At 38.4% G+C, this 15,855-nt stretch overlaps 1 protein-coding gene across 1 annotated transcript in view; it reads left to right on the top strand.

Moving 5' to 3' along the window:
* UBR3 (ubiquitin protein ligase E3 component n-recognin 3) overlaps nt 1-15,855 on the top strand; it is a 197,628-nt gene that overhangs the window by 84,662 nt on the left and 97,111 nt on the right. The window contains exons 13-19 of the mRNA XM_055572294.1: nt 43-132; nt 480-608; nt 1,349-1,401; nt 1,503-1,636; nt 1,971-2,055; nt 6,474-6,616; nt 8,567-8,663. Of these exons, the coding sequence (XP_055428269.1) occupies nt 43-132; nt 480-608; nt 1,349-1,401; nt 1,503-1,636; nt 1,971-2,055; nt 6,474-6,616; nt 8,567-8,663 (731 nt within the window). The remainder of the gene's footprint in view (nt 1-42; nt 133-479; nt 609-1,348; nt 1,402-1,502; nt 1,637-1,970; nt 2,056-6,473; nt 6,617-8,566; nt 8,664-15,855) is intronic.

Below are 15,855 nucleotides of genomic sequence, written 5' to 3'. Positions count from 1 at the left end.
AATATGTATTGAATTAATAACTTTTTTTATAACAATTTTTAGGCTGTGAAATGTCAAGAACTAGATTTGGATTCTGTTTTGCCAGATCAGGAAATGTTAATGAAACTAATGATTCACCCACTCCAAATTCAGGTATGTATTTAGGCTTTTGGGCTGGCTGGAGTCCCTAGTGGCTCAGACGGTAAAGAATCTGTCTGCAATGCAGGAGATTTCATTTAAGGGTTCAGTGAATATTATTATAAATGTACCCAGAAGTCATCATGGAAACTTAGCTCATATATAAGCTCCAAAAGAAGAAATATATAAAATATAGTGATTATTTTAAAATTATATATTTGAGCTGAATATCCTAAATACTGGACAGAATATCAGGCTTATGCTATGATTAAAATATTTTGAAATGATTGTTTATCGTAACATGATTTTATAAAGGTTGACTTTAGATGACTTCTTTGTTCAATTAATTTTTGTTTTACTAGGCAAGTCTTGCTGAAATCCATAGCAATATGTGGGTAAGAAATGGTCTGCAGATCAAAGGACAAGCCATGACCTATGTCCAGTCTCATTTCTGTAATTCCATGATTGATCCTGACATTTACCTGTTACAGGTAAGCCAATCTAGTGATGCAGATATTGAACTTAAGAAGTATCTCATTTGTACCTGTGGGATTTTAATTTATAGAGGTGACTAAATGAGGACACAGAGGTCAGTGCTATTGAAAGAAGAATTTTATTACTTAACATTTTCCAAAGGAAGAGAGGCATGCCATGCTACGCAGGACCAAAGGGGAAGCATTCGATTTTTGTCAGGAGACAGAAGGAATGAGGGGCAATCCTAGATCAGAAGCTTTACTGGGGTTTCCATAGGAAAGGCAAGGCAGGGCTATGGAAGTAGTTTAGCATTGGCTGGTTTGAGTCATCTTGGTGAGCTTTGGGGCATAAAGGCTATCCCCAGCTATCTGGTACCTGCCCTGGCCAAGGGGCCTGGGGGTATATTGGCTTGGTCTGTGAGTTAAATAAAGGGCAAGCGTGACTTGCATATAAAAGACTTGCTTCCAGGTAAGCTGTTGAACAAATACAATACAGAAAATAAGAGGAATGATAAACACAAGAAATAAAACTGGGGAATTCCCTCATGGTCCAGTGCTTAGGACTTGGTGCTTTCACTGTCAAGGGCCCAGGTTCAATCCCTAGTTGGGGAACTAAGATCCTGCAAGCCATGTGCATACCCAGAGGGGGGAAAAAGGAAGAAAAAAAGAAAAAGAATACTGAATAAATAAATACTGGCTACTGAGAAATAAACTTTGTGGGTTTTATTTTTATTTATTTATTTATTGATCTTTTAAAGGTTTGTGCATCTAGACTTGATCCGGATTATTTTATTTCATCTGTCTTTGAAAGGTAAGCATAGTTTTATTAATACAGGTATTAGGAAGTATTTGGAATTTAAGTTAATTTTGTCTTAACTTTAAAAAAATCTGTCTCAAATATTTTTTTAATAGATTTAAGGTAGTGGATTTGTTGACAATGGCTTCACAACATCAAAACACAGTACTTGATGCAGAGCATGAGAGATCCATGTTAGAAGGCGCTCTTACATTTCTTGTGATTCTTTTGAGTCTTCGTTTACATTTAGGTAAAAAGCACTAATACAAATACTTGGGTACCTCCCTTTCCTCCCCTTACCCTGTGGTAGTAACTGGTTTATGGAAAAAAAGGAAAGGATGCATTTCAAACTCTTGACACGATATGTTTTACCATTAATACTCCTTTTAGAATATTCTTTGAACCCTTACTTAAGGGAACTGCAAATAGCAGGGTAGTTAAACTGCAGTTATATTGGGGCATTGTTTTCTTTGCCCTATGATTTTTGAAGCATCTCATTTTGGTAAAATAACTTAATTGTGTGGTAAGTTGTTTCTTTATAATATATAAATATTCAGATATATTAATTCTGTTTTTAATTTTAGGAATGTCTGATGATGAGATTCTTAGAGCAGAGATGGTAGCCCAGCTGTGTATGAATGACAGAACACACAGTTCATTGCTGGACCTCATATCCTTTCAAGAGTTTAATTTTCTTTTAGTTGCAGGATCTAAATTACAAGTAATGTTTTTGGATTAAAGATATATCACTTTCTGATTAAAACTTTTTTTTTTTGAGGTTGGAAAATAATATGGAAAAAAACTCCCAATTTTTTGTTCAATTCTGTGTTCAAGACCAGTGGCGGATTTGCCTCTAATCATCATCTCTCAGGGTGCTCTTGTTAGACTTTGCTTAAGCATCAGGACTGTTTGCTCTGGGCACCCGGGAACCTGACCTTCTAGGATAGCAGTAGTAAAAGGGAGCTGGACACTTGGTAAAAGGCAGCTAAATCTACTTTATTTGTATAACCAGGCTGGAATTCATCATTAAAATTTAGAGTTATGTCTTATAATTATCAGAGTTTTAAACATTCTGAGTATTTTTTCCTGAGAATTCAGTTTTAAACCAAGCAGCTTTGAAGGGCAAAGGCTGTTGTCTACAAACTTTAAAACCTTAAGGTTCTCTGTATAGGACTGAGGATTCAGTGGACACTTTATTATTTTTTTAAGGTATTAATAAACTTTTAGACAAAGGTTATCATGTTATTTAGTGGTAAAATTTGCTTTGTGAATTTTTGACTAAATTTACTTTGTACATTATGATTTTGTTTGAAATAATTGACTAAACTTTTATGAACTGGCTCCTATTAGAAAGTCTGTTTGATAACCTTGAAGATTTTCTTAAGCAGACAACAACTTGATACTGTTTGATGATTTCATTCAGCCTTTATGTACTGTGTATCAGTGCTGTAAAAGAGCAAAAGAATTCTCCGTAACTTTGAATTTAGAAAATATTATATAGCTTTAATGTGAAACCAATAGGAAAGAATCTAGGGTTTTCTGGTTTTCTTCTTTTTGAAAAATTTGCTTAGTATTTTTTCATTCTTATTTTGAGGAGAACATTTTGTGTCTTTTATGAAATAATCTTTGCTCATAAAAATCTGGGCTGATATTTAGTATACTGTCTTTGATTTTCGAAGACGAAGTATATAACATTATTTGCAAATTGTTGAAAATGGAGATTAATTTTAAAAGGTTTTTTTTTTCATTTCCTGAAACCGTATTCATTTGTTTTGGGGGAAATATACATCAGAACTACTTCAGCGTATAATTTATTAGTAGGCTATTAATTAAGCTATCTTAAAAATAAGCTATTTTAAAAATTAAGCTGCCTTAAGCTATTTTAAAAAATTACAGTTAATAAAGTTATTATTGAACTGTTGTATTATGTAGCCCTCTTGTGGCCAGCTTTATATATTACAGCCGATTCAGTTCAGTTGAATTCAGTCTCAGTCATGTCAGATTCTGTGACCCCATGGACTGCAGCACACCAGGCTTCCCTGTCCATCACCAACTCACGGAGATTGCTTAAACTCATGTCAGTCGAGTCAATGATGCCATCCTACCATCTCATCCTCTATCATCCCCTTCTCCTCCTGCCTTCCATCTTTCCTGGCATCAGGGTCTTTTCCAGTGAGTCAGTTCTTAGCATCAGGTGGCCAAAGTATTGGAGCTTCAGCTTCAGCATCAGTTCTTCCAGTGAATACTTAGGACTGATTTCCTTTAGGATTGACTTTTTAGATCTTGCAGTCCAAGGGACTCTCAAGAGTCTTCTCCAACTCCACAGTTCAAAAGCATCAATTTTTCCATGCTCAGCTTTCTTTATGGTCCAACTCTCATATCCGTACATGACTACTGGGAAAATCATATCTTTGACTAGATGGACCTTTGTTGGCAAAGTAATGTCTCTTTTTTTTAATATACTGTCTAGGTTGGTCATGGCTTTCCTTCCAAGGAGTAAGCGTCTTTTAATTTCATGGCTGCAGTCACTATCTGCAGTCATTTTGGAGCCCCCCAAAATAAAGTCTGTCACTGTTTCCATTGTTTCCCTATCTGTTTGCCATGAAGTGATGGGACTGGATGCCATGATCATAGTTTTCTGAATGTTGAGCTTTAAGCCAACTTTTTCACTCTCCTGTTTCACTTTCATCAAGAGGTTCTTCAGTTCTTCTTTGCTTTCTGCCATAAGGATGGTGTCATCTGCATATCTGAGGTTATTGATATTTCTCCCAGCAATCTTGATTCCAGCTTGTGCTTCATCCAGCCTGGCATTTTGCATGATATACTCTACATATAAGTTAAATAAGCAGGGTGACAATATACAGCCTTGACGTACTCCTTTCCCTATTTGGAACCAGTCTGTTGTTCCCTGTACTGTTCTGACTTTTGCTTCTTGACCTGCATACGGATTTCTCAGGAGGCAGTAAGGTGGTCTGGTATTCCCGTCTCTTTAAGAATTTTCCACAGTTTATTGTGATCCACACAGTCAAAGGCTTTGGTGTAGTCAGTAAAACAGAAGCAGATGTTTTTCTGGAACTCTCTTGCTTTTTCCATGATCCAGCGGATGTTGGCAATTTGATCTCTGGTTCCTCTGCCTTTTCTAAAACCAGCTTGACCCTCTGGAAGTTCACTGTTCACATACTGTTGGAGCCTGGCTTGGAGAATTTTGAGCATTACTTTGCTAGCTTGTGAGATGAATGCAATTGTGTGGTAGTTTGAACGTTCTTTGGCATTGCCTTTCTTGGGGGTTGTTTGGAAAGAAAACTGACCTTTTCCAGTCCTGTGGCCACTGCTGAGTTTTCCAAATTTGCTGGCATATTGAGTGCAGCACTTTCACAGCATCATCATTTAGGATTTGAAATAGTTCACCTGGAATTCCATCACCTCCACTAGCTTTGTTCGTAGTGATGCTTCCTAAGGCCCACTTGACTTTGCTTTCCAGGATGTCTGGTTCTAGTCCGGTGATCACACCATCGTGGTTATCTGGGTCATGAAGATCTATTTTGTATAGTTCTTCTGTGTATTCTTGCCACCTCTTCCTAATCTCTTCTGCTTCTGTTAGGTCCATATCATTTCTGTCCTTTATTGAGCCCATCTTTGCATGAAATGTTCCCTTGGTATCTCTAATTTTCTTGAAGAGATCTCTAGTCTTTCCTATTCTGTTGTTTTCCTCTATTTCTTTGCATTTATCACTGAGAAAGGCTTTCTTATCTCTCCTTGCTATTCTTTGGAACTCTGCGTTCAAATGAGTATATCTTTCCTTTTCTCCTTTGCCTTTCGCTTCTCTTCTTTTCACAGCAATTTGTAAGGCCTCCTCAGACAACCATTTTGCCTTTTTGCATTTCTTTTTCTTGGGGATGGTTGTGATCACTGCCTCCTGTATAGTGTCACGAACCTCCATCCCTTGTTCTTCAGGCACTCTATCAGATCTAATCCCTTGAATCTATTTGTCACTTCCACTGTATAATCGTAAGGGATTTGACTTAGGTCATACCTGAATGGTCTAGTAGTTTCCCCCTATTTCTTCAATTTAAATCTGAATTTGGCAATAAGGAGTTCATGATCTGAGTCACAGTCAGCTCCTGGTCTTGTTTTTGCTGGCTGTATAGAACTTCTCCATCTTTGGCTGCAAAGGATATAGTCAATCTGATTTTGGTATTGACCATCTGGTGATGTCCATCTGTAGAGTTTTCTCTTGTGTTGTAGGAAGAGGGTGTTTGCTGTGACCAGTGTATTCTTTGGGCAAAACTCTGTTAGCCCTTGCCCTGCTTCATTTTGTACTCCAAGGCCAAACTTGCCTGTTACTCCAGTTATCTCTTGACTTCCTACTTTTGCATTCCAGTCCCCTGTGATGAAAAGGACATCTTTTTGGGGTATTAGTTCTAGAAGGTCTTGTAGGTCTTTATAGACCCGTTCAACTTCAGCTTCTTCAGCGTTACTGGTTGGGGCATAGACTTGGATTACTGTGATATTGAATGGTTTGCTTTGGAAACGAACAGGGATCATTCTGTCATTTTTGAGATTGCATCCAAGTACTGCATTACAGACTCTTTTGTTGACTATGAGGGCTACTCCACTTCTTCTAAGGGATTCTTGCCCGCAGTAGTAGATACAATGGTCATCTGAGTTAAATTCACCCATTCCAGTCCTTTTAAGTTCATTGATTCCTGAGATGTCCACATTCACTCTTGCCATCTCCTGTTTGACCACTTGTAATTTACCTTGATTCATGGACCTAACATTCCAGGTTCGTAGGCAATACTGTTCTTTACAGCATTGGACTTTACTTTCATCACCAATCACGTCCACAGTTGAGTGTTGTTTTTGCTTTGGCTCCGTCTCTTCATTCTTTCTCCACTGATCTCCAGTAGCATATTGGGCACCTTCTGACCTGGGGCGTTCATCTTTCAGTGTCCTATCTTTTTGCCTTTTCATACTGTTCTTGGGGTTCTCAAGACAAGAATATTTTAGCAAAGAAAGTTGGAAACTAATACCTTAATAAGATTATAAATCTTAGTTATTAATTTTTTTTCTTGACACATGCATCATATTCCAGAAAATCCAAATCCTAAAAGTGGTATTATTCCTGGAAGTTATAGCTTTGAATCAGTTTTATCAGCGGTAGCTGATTTTAAGGCTCCTGTTTTTGAACCTGGAGGTTCTATGCAACAAGGCATGTATACTCCTAAAGGTACGTTTATATCTATGAATGTATTTTTTCAAATATCAGGTTTTTTTGAAGGTTTGTTGTGTATACTGAAACAAAATGTTTGCCTTTTATTTCCTTAGCTTTGGTTTTCCCCTTCAACTTTCTTAAACATGTATGTTTGTCTTTTTCAGTATATTGTGATATTGGTTCCTTTTATTTAAAAATCTATGATTTATGTTATAGTAAGACTTCTGAGATGAGTCCAAATTACAAAGGAACTTTATCTATGAACACCAGTTTATGTTTGTAAGTGAATGAACTTGAAAGTATGATGTAAAATATATACTTAAAAACACTCTGAGTGTATTTGCCCTTTAAATTTGATTTTGAAATAGTTGTCACTACCCTAAATTTAATTTGAAACAGTTAAAAATCTATATGGAATACTGATAATGTTCTCATATGTTTTAAACCTTTGTAAATACATAGAAACCTTTTCCTTAAATGATTGGTTTTCTAAGGTCTTTCCCCTGGATTTGTAGAGACATGCTTGACAAAAGCCAGAAGTAGGTGAAATTTTGATCCATGATCTTTTCTTCTTCACTTTCACATATTCATTAAATTAAAATTTTGAAGAAAGTAGAGGTTACAGGTTTCTTACACCCCTGACACTTGTTGTCTAAGTGAAAAAATGATGTCTACTTTGAAGTTGTAAATAACATGTACTGTGTTTGATAAAAGGCACCAAAATAAGCCTAATCATGTGGGAATTTTCAGAGAGTTCACAAAAGTAGCAAGAACAATCCAGAATCTCTGGTTGGAATGTATTCCATTGGAAAAGCACAGTATTTCTTTATTGTAGAGAACACTTTGTATCTAAAATTTAGATGAGCTTAGAAGTAGAATGCTAAGCTTATTAATAACGTGTGATGTGAGCGTTACCTTTGTCAGACTTATTCATGTTGGGGTCCTTATTAAAATGTAATTTTCTATGCCTAAACCCCAATCTGCTCTCGTCTAGATTTCTGGGAATAGATTCTGGAAATCTGCTTTTTTACCAATCTCTATAGGATGATTGTTACATACAGTAAATTTTGAGACACTGAGGCAGAACACTGGACATTTGAAATTAGAATCAAGAAATTGAGTGTCACATTCATGTATAATACTGAATTGTATCAGCTAGTTGTGTGATGTTGAGAAAGTCAGTTTTTTATCTTTGGATTTGACTTCTTCTTTGTAAAATAAGAGTTGGAATGGATAAGTTGTTTTTGACCTTTTTTTAAAAAAAAGTGTTTAAAATAAATTTGTAGTTTTGGGGAATTAAGCCTTAAATGAATTTATTATACAAAAGCAATAAAAGCAGACCTACTCTTGTTAAAATGAGTGTGGGTAGTGGACATAGCTTCTCATCTGTTTTACCATTTCCTTGCTCCAAAAGTTGTTGTTTGGTTGCTAAGTTGTGTCCTACTGCATTATGATCCCATGAACTGTAGCCTGCCAAACTCCTCTGTTCGTGGGATTTCCAAGGTAAGAATACTGGAGTGGGTTGCAGTTTCCTTCTGTAAGAGATCTTCTCAATCCAGGGATTGAACCTGTGTCTCCTGCATTGGCAGACAGATTCTTCACCTTTGAGCCACCAGGGAAGTTCAGTCAAATTAAACTTTACCATCTTTTAAATTTAAGATATACTGAAATGTAATTAGTTATTAGAGACTCAATGGTAAAGAATCACCTGCCATGCAGGAGACTCAGGAGACATGGGTTCGATCTCTGGGGAGATCCCCTAGAGGAGGAAGTGGCAACCCACTCCAGTATTCTTGCCTGGAAAATTCCACGGACAAAGAAGCCTGGCGGGCTATAGTCCATGGGGCTGCAGAGAAGTCAGATACGACTGAGCGACTGAACATGCACGCACAGTTAGTCATTAGAGATTGACTTGATTCCTAAGAAGTCATCAGTGTTTTCTTTCTTCTCTCTTTTGAATGATAGCTGAAGTCTGGGATCACGAATTTGACCCTGTCATGGTCATTCTTCGAACAGTTTACCGTAGAGACGTGCAGTCTGCAATGGACAGATACACAGCATTGTAAGTCTGTTATATTGATTAGTATAATAATGAATGTCTTCTGTTTATAAAAAAAATTCAGTTATAGCACAAATGTGATAATGCTCTCATTAAAGTATACTTAAAATCTTTAGAGGAAAGAAATATTTTAAGATTAAAAAAGAATATGGCTGAGATTTATGTTCTCTAGATCTTGATCCAAAATCTGACATTAATCTATTATAGAAAATATTAATAAGCATAAAAAATAAGAAACTTATTTAGTTGCTATTTGACCAGTGGATTGCAAAACTTGATTTTGTGTTGTTCTACTTTTAAACCAGTAGAGGAGGCACAAGTTAAAAGAATAAAATGGTCTCATATCAGAGATGATGGGTAACTACAAAAAGTGTGGTAACATTGCTGTGTTCTTAACATCTGGGAAAATAGCCAAAGTAAAATGAATTTTCTATGTAAATGTTTAACAAAATAGTTAAAATGTTGATAATTGCAGAAAGGTTTTGAGGATATCTTTTTAATGGAGAATTCAGTTTTATATATTATTGTAGATTGCTTTTTAATGTATTATTGTATTGGCCAAAAAGTTCATACGAGGGCTTTGCTGCTGGTCACTAGTTGAGACTCTGTCTCCAGTGCAGAAGATGTGGAGATATAGGTTTGATCCCTAAGTCAGGAAGATCCCCTGGAGGAGGAAATGGCATCCCCCTATAGTATTCTTGCCTGGGTAATCCCATGGACAGAGGAGCCTGGTAGGCTACGGTGCATGGGTTGGCACAGAGTTGGACACGACTGAGCAACTAAACAACAGCAACAACAAAAAGTTTGTGCAGGTTCTTCCATAAGGGTTTACAGAAAGACCCGAATCAGTGTTTTGGCCAACCCAGTATTTCCTCCTGTTTTTATTTATTTATTTATTTTCCTCCTGTTTTTAAACATTAAATGGTTAACGTATTGCTGAGCATTATAGAATATCATCTTTTATTTGTGCTAAGTTCATTTGTGCGCAAACATTTTGAAAACAAGTTTAAAATGATTTAAATGTATTTGAACTTGAGAAAATATTTGTTCATATAACTATCAAAGTGTAAATACAGATATTGGGTATAATTGAAATTTCTCTTTGCCAAGACTTTGCAGTAATAGATATATGTTGAATTTAAGAACCATCATAGATACATCTGAAGAAAGTTTATAGTGTAGAATTTTAGCATGCTCTGCACTCCCCAGCCCCACCCCAAGAAAGACAAAAACAAAAAGCAAAACTTAGCTTGGCATTTCTCTCTACTTTTCTCTAAAACTCTTGGGGAGATAGCCTTAGATTCTCCTTTCTTAGCAACCTCTTTATAGAGTTTTTGTATAGTTGTGTAACTATTTGTTTGCTTTTTACAACTTTTTTTTTTTGCCTTTTTTGTTTGTTATTACTTGAAGGAAGTTACTTTTGTCTCTCTCTCTTTTATATCTTCAGAATGTATCTCAGTGCTGGCACATAATAGACATTCACAGTATTGTTCATTGAGTAAATAAATTTGAAATTGTTCATGCTGAAAATGAAAGATGGGTGGGAGGAAGCATTTCCATGGAAAACCTAGTCTGGCCTTCATAAATACTGTTTGTTGTCTTAAGTGGATCTGCCTTTTTTCAGGGGGAGTGCATGGTAGCTTGTCACTGAATATATAAGAATTAAATATATAGTTAATTTTATTATTCTGCTTTACTTTATAATTCATAGCAATTTGGACGAGGATTGGCCTGAAGCTTTCCAGGCCTTGAAAGAGTCATTAAATACTTAATGTAATCAGTTTTAAAAGTGAAATTCAATTTGACAATGCACATTTATTGAGTAAGGGCTTCCCAGGTGGCTCTGTGGTAAGGAATCCATATACCAGTGCAGGAGACGCAGGGCATCTGCATTTGAATCGGGGGTTGGGAAGATCCCGTGAAGGAAGAAATGGCTACCTATTCCAGTACTCTTGCCTAGAAAATTCCATGGACACAGGATCCTGGCAGGCTACAGCCACGGGGTCGCAAAGAGTCAGACGCGACTGAACACACACATGCATTTACTGAGTGCATTATTATATACCAGGTACTCGGTAAAGCAAAGAGAACTGTGGTCTTTTATTTTTCAAATAGAAGATTTTTACTTGAGCTTTGAGAAGTTAATTTCCTTCATTTAGACCAGTGGTTCCCAGTCAGAATGAATTTTGTCCTTCAGGGGACATTTGCTATTGTCTACAGACTTCAGAGGGTTAAAACTGACATGTAGCATAGGCTAAGTCTGGTCCCCACAACTAAGAATTTCTGGCCTCGAATGTCATTAGTGTCAAGGTTGAGAAAGCTGGTTTAAACCTATACTGACATACAGGTAACCTTTTCTGTTTGTAGGTACCTTGTATTTTTGACTTATTTTGTGTTATTAGTTGTTTAGAACCATGTCATATTTTGACTTATAACTGCTTTGCATAGAGAAAACCATATTCTTAGAACTGTTTTTATTAAATTTCCTCTCTCCTATTTTGCTTTATATTTTTTCTCATTCTCTCATTCTCCTCATTTTGCTTTTGAATTCCTGTACAATGCCTTTATAGTTTCTTAGAAATATTTCTGAAATGTTGCGATGTTTCTTGACAGTTTGAAAATCTTTGTTTTAAAGAAGTTTGTCTTAAAGAAGTTTTAAAGAAGTATTCTTTCATTTAAAATGAAAGAATAATAACAGAGAAATACACGTTAGCTTCATATTAAAATCATTTTCATGTAAATCTGTGAAATTTTATGCACAAACTATAGTAACCCAATAATATTTTGTATATTTAAAATAAGTATGGATATGAAGAATATGTTTGTTTCTATGTAAAACTTAATTGTTTTGAAATTTATTTTGTATATGAAATATAACATCTCTTTCTTTTATTGATATGTCTTATATGATGGCATAATTGACTCGTTCACTTCTTATTATAACACAACTGGGAAAAGTGTGGGGCTTATTGGCTGTTGGTCATTTTCATCTTCTTTTAGTTTTAAGGAACAAAAGTGGTGAAACTGATTTTACTTAGTGTGATCTTTTTTTATTTCAAGAAGGTAATAGAAAGGTGTTTTGAAGAATTATGGAGCAAATGAGTAGGTAAATTAAGGCTGCTGTGTCTCCAGAATCTACCTGGATACTAGGCACTTTGTAGACAATCAGTAATTGCTAAATGAATGAAAAGTAAGTTTCTTAAATTTTTTTGTGCAGAGAGTTTTAAGTGAAAATAAGCCATTTTCTTTGTGTGATGCTTAGATCTTTGCTGAAAAATTGCTGGAAAAGCCCTTCAAGATCTTCTCTCCAGCTTCTGTAGAAATGTCTTGGGGGCCATCACTAAAAGAGGGAGCTGGGCAATAGCAAGAGGAGGGCTAAAAAAGTGAAGGTGGCTCATCTCGCTTTCCTTCAGTTCAGTTCAGTCGCTCAGTCGTGTCCGACTCTTTGCCACCCCATGAATCGCAGCACGCCAGGCCTCCCTGTCCATCACCAACTCCCGGAGTTCACTCAGACTTACTCACGTCCATCGAGTCAGTGATGCCATCCAGCCATCTCATCCTCTGTCGTCCCCTTCTCCTCCTGCCCCCAATCCCTCCCAGCATCAGAGTCTTTTCCAATGAGTCAGCTCTTCTCATGAAGTGGCCAAAGTACTGGAGTTTCAGCTTTAGCATCATTCCTTCCAAAGAAATCCCAGGGCTGATCTCCTTCAGAATGGACTGGTTGGATCTCCTTGCAGTCCAAGGGACTCTCAAGAGTCTTCTCCAACACCACAGTTCAAAAGCATCAATTCTTCGGCGCTCAGCCTTCTTCATGGTCCAACTCTCACATCCATACATGACCACAGGAAAAACCATAGCCTTGACTAGCCGGACCTTTGTTGGCAAAGTAATGTCTCTGCTTTTGAATATGCTATCTAGATTGGTCATAACTTTCCTTCCAAGGAGTAAGCGTCTTTTAATTTCATGGCTGCAGTCACCATCTGCAGAAAAATAAAGTCTGACACTGTTCCACTGTTTCCCCATCTATTTCCCATGAAGTGATGGGACCAGATGCCATGATCTTCGTTTTCTGAATGTTGAGCTTTAAGCCAACTTTTTCACTCTCCTCTTTCACTTTCATCAAGAGGCTCTTTAGTTCCTCTTCACTTTCTGCCATAAGGGTGGTGTCATCTGCATATCTGAGGTGATTGATATTTCTCCCGGCAATCTTGATTCCAGCTTGTGTTTCTTCCAGTCCAGCGTTTCTCATGATGTACTCTGCATATAAGTTAAATAAGCAGGGTGACAATATACAGCCTTGATGTACTCCTTTTCCTTGTTCCATGTCCAGTTCTAACTGTTGCTTCCTGACCTACATATTTCCTGGCATACAGATTTCTCAAGAGGCAGGTCAGGTGGTCTGGTATTCCCATCTCTTTCAGAATTTTCCACAGTTTATTGTGATCCACACAGTCAAAGGCTTTGGCATGGTCAATAAAGCAGAAATAGATGTTTTTCTGGAACTCTCTTGCTTTTTCCATAATCCAGAGGATGTTGGCAATTTGATCTCTGGTTCCTCTGCCTTTTCTAAAACCAGCTTGAACATCTGGAAGTTCATGGTTCATGTATTGCTGAAGCCTGGCTTGGAGAATTTTGAGCATGACTTTACTAGCTTGTGAGATGAGTGCAATTGTGCAGTAGTTTGAGCATTCTTTGGCATTGCCTTTCTTTGGGATTGGAATGAAAACTGAGCTTTTCCAGTCCTGTGACCACTGCTGAGTTTTCCAAATTTGCTGGCATATTGAGTGCAGCACTTTCACAGCATCATCTTTCAGGATTTGAAATAGCTCAACTGGAATTCACTAGCTTTGTTTGTAGTGATGCTTTCTAAGGCCCACTTGACTTCACATTCCAGGATGTCTGGCTCTAGATGAGTGATCACACCATCATGATTATCTGGGTCATGAAGATCTTTTTTGTACAGTTCTTCTGTGTATTCTTGCTACCTCTTCTTAATATCTTCTGCTTCTGTTAGGTCCATACCATTTCTGTCCTTTATCGAGCCCATCTTTGCATGAAATGTTCCCTTGGTATCTCTAATTTTCTGGAAGAGATCTCTAGTCTTTCCCATTCTGTTGTTTTCCTCTATATCTTTGCATTGATCGGTGAGGAAGGCTTTCTTATCTCTTCTTGCTATTCTTTGGAACTCTGCATTCAGATGCTTATATCTTTCCTTTTCTCCTTTGCTTTTCGCTTCTCTTATTTTCACAGCTATTTGTAAGGCCTCCCCAGACAGCCATTTTGCTTTTTTGCATTTCTTTTCCATGGGGATGGTCTTGATCCCTGTCTCCTGTACAATGTCACGAACCTCATTCCATAGTTCATCAGGCACTGTATCTATCAGATCTAGGCCCTTAAATGTATTTCTCACTTCCACTGTATAATCATAAGGGATTTGATTTAGGTCATACCTGAATGGTCAAGTGGTTTTCCCTACTTTCTTCTATTTAAGTCTGAATTTGGTAATAAGGAGTTCATGATCTGAGCCACAGTCAGCTCCTGGTCTTGTTTTTGTTGACTATATAGAGCTTCTCCATCTTTGGCTGCAAAGAATATAATCAATCTGATTTCGGTGTTGACCATCTGGTGATGTCCATGTGTAGAGTCTTCTCTTGTGTTGTTGGAAGAGGGTGTTTGCTATGACCAGTGCATTTTCTTGGCAAAACTCTATTAGTCTTTGCCCTTCTTCATTCCGTACTCCAAGGCCAAATTTGCCTGTTACTCCAGGTGTTTCTTGACTTCCTACTTTTGCATTCTAGTCCCCTATAATGAAAAGGACATCTTGTTTGGGTGTTAGTTCTAAAAGGTCTTGTAGGTCTTCATAGAACTGTTCAACTTCAGCTTCTTCAGCGTTACTGGTTGGGGCATAGACTTGGATTACTGTGATGTTGAATGGTTTGCCTTGGAAACGAACAGAGATCATTCTGTCTTTTTTGAGATTGCATCCAAGTACTGCATTTCGAACTCTTTTGTTGACCATGATGGCTACTCCATTTCTTCTGAGGGATTCCTGCCCGCAGTAGTAGATATAATGGTCATCTGAGTTAAATTCATCCATTCCAGTCCATTTTAGTTCACTGATTTCTAGAATGTTGACATTCACTCTTGCCATCTCTTGTTTGACCACTTCCAATTTGCCTTGAATCATGGACCTGACATTCCAGGTTCCTATGCAATATTGCTCTTTACAGCATCAGACCTTGCTTCTATCACCAGTCACATCCACAGCTGGGTATTGTTTTTGCTTAGGCTCCATCCCTTCATTCTTTTTGGAGTTATTTCTCCACTGATCTCCAATAGCATATTGGGCACCTACTGACCTGGGGAGTTTCTCTTTCAGTATCCTATCATTTTGTCTTTTCATACTGTTCATGGGGTTCTCAAGGCAAGAATACTGAAGTGGTTTGCCATTCCCTTCTCCAATAGACCACATTCCGTCAGATCTCTCCACCATGACCTGCCCGTCTTGGGTGGCCCCACGGCGTGGCTTAGTTTCATTGAGTTAGACAAGGCTGTGGTCCTAGTGTGATTAGATTGACTAGTTTTCTGTGAGTATTGTTTCAGTGTATCTGCCCCCTGATGCCCTCTTGCAACACCTACCATCTTACTCGGGTTTCTCTTACCTTGGGCGTGGGGTATCTCTTCATGGCTGCTCCAGCAAAGTGCAGCCGCTGCTCCTTACCTTGGACGAGGGGTATCTCCTCACTGCCGCCCCTTCTGATCTTGAACGTGGAATAGCTCCTCTAGGCCGTCTTGCACCCGTGCAGCCACTGCTCCTTGGATGTGGGGTTGGTCCTCCCTGCCGCTGCCCCTGGCCTCGGTCGTGGGGTTGGTCCTCCTGTCTGCCACCCCTGACCTCGGATGTGGGGTATCTCCTCTCGGTCGCCGCCCCTGGGCTCACGGGGTGGGTAGCTCCTCCAGGCCACTGGCCCTGGCCTTGGGCGTGGGGGCATGAGGTAGCTCTTCCCGGCTGCTGCCCCTGACCTTGGACGTGGAGTAGCTCCTCCCGTCCGCTGCCCCTGACCTCAGACTTGGGTAGCTCTTCTCAGCCGTTCCTGCGCCCTTGCAGCCTGGCACTCTCGGCCGCTGCCCCTGACCTCGGACGTGGGGTAACTCCTCGTGGCCACCACCCTTTGGGCATGGGGTCCTCCCGTCT

Source organism: Bubalus kerabau, chromosome 3, assembly GCF_029407905.1.
Source record: "Bubalus kerabau isolate K-KA32 ecotype Philippines breed swamp buffalo chromosome 3, PCC_UOA_SB_1v2, whole genome shotgun sequence".
Classification (NCBI taxonomy): domain Eukaryota; kingdom Metazoa; phylum Chordata; class Mammalia; order Artiodactyla; family Bovidae; genus Bubalus; species Bubalus kerabau.
The sequence above is the reverse complement of the archived record's forward strand: the minus strand, read 5'-3'. Positions and strand labels throughout refer to the sequence as shown.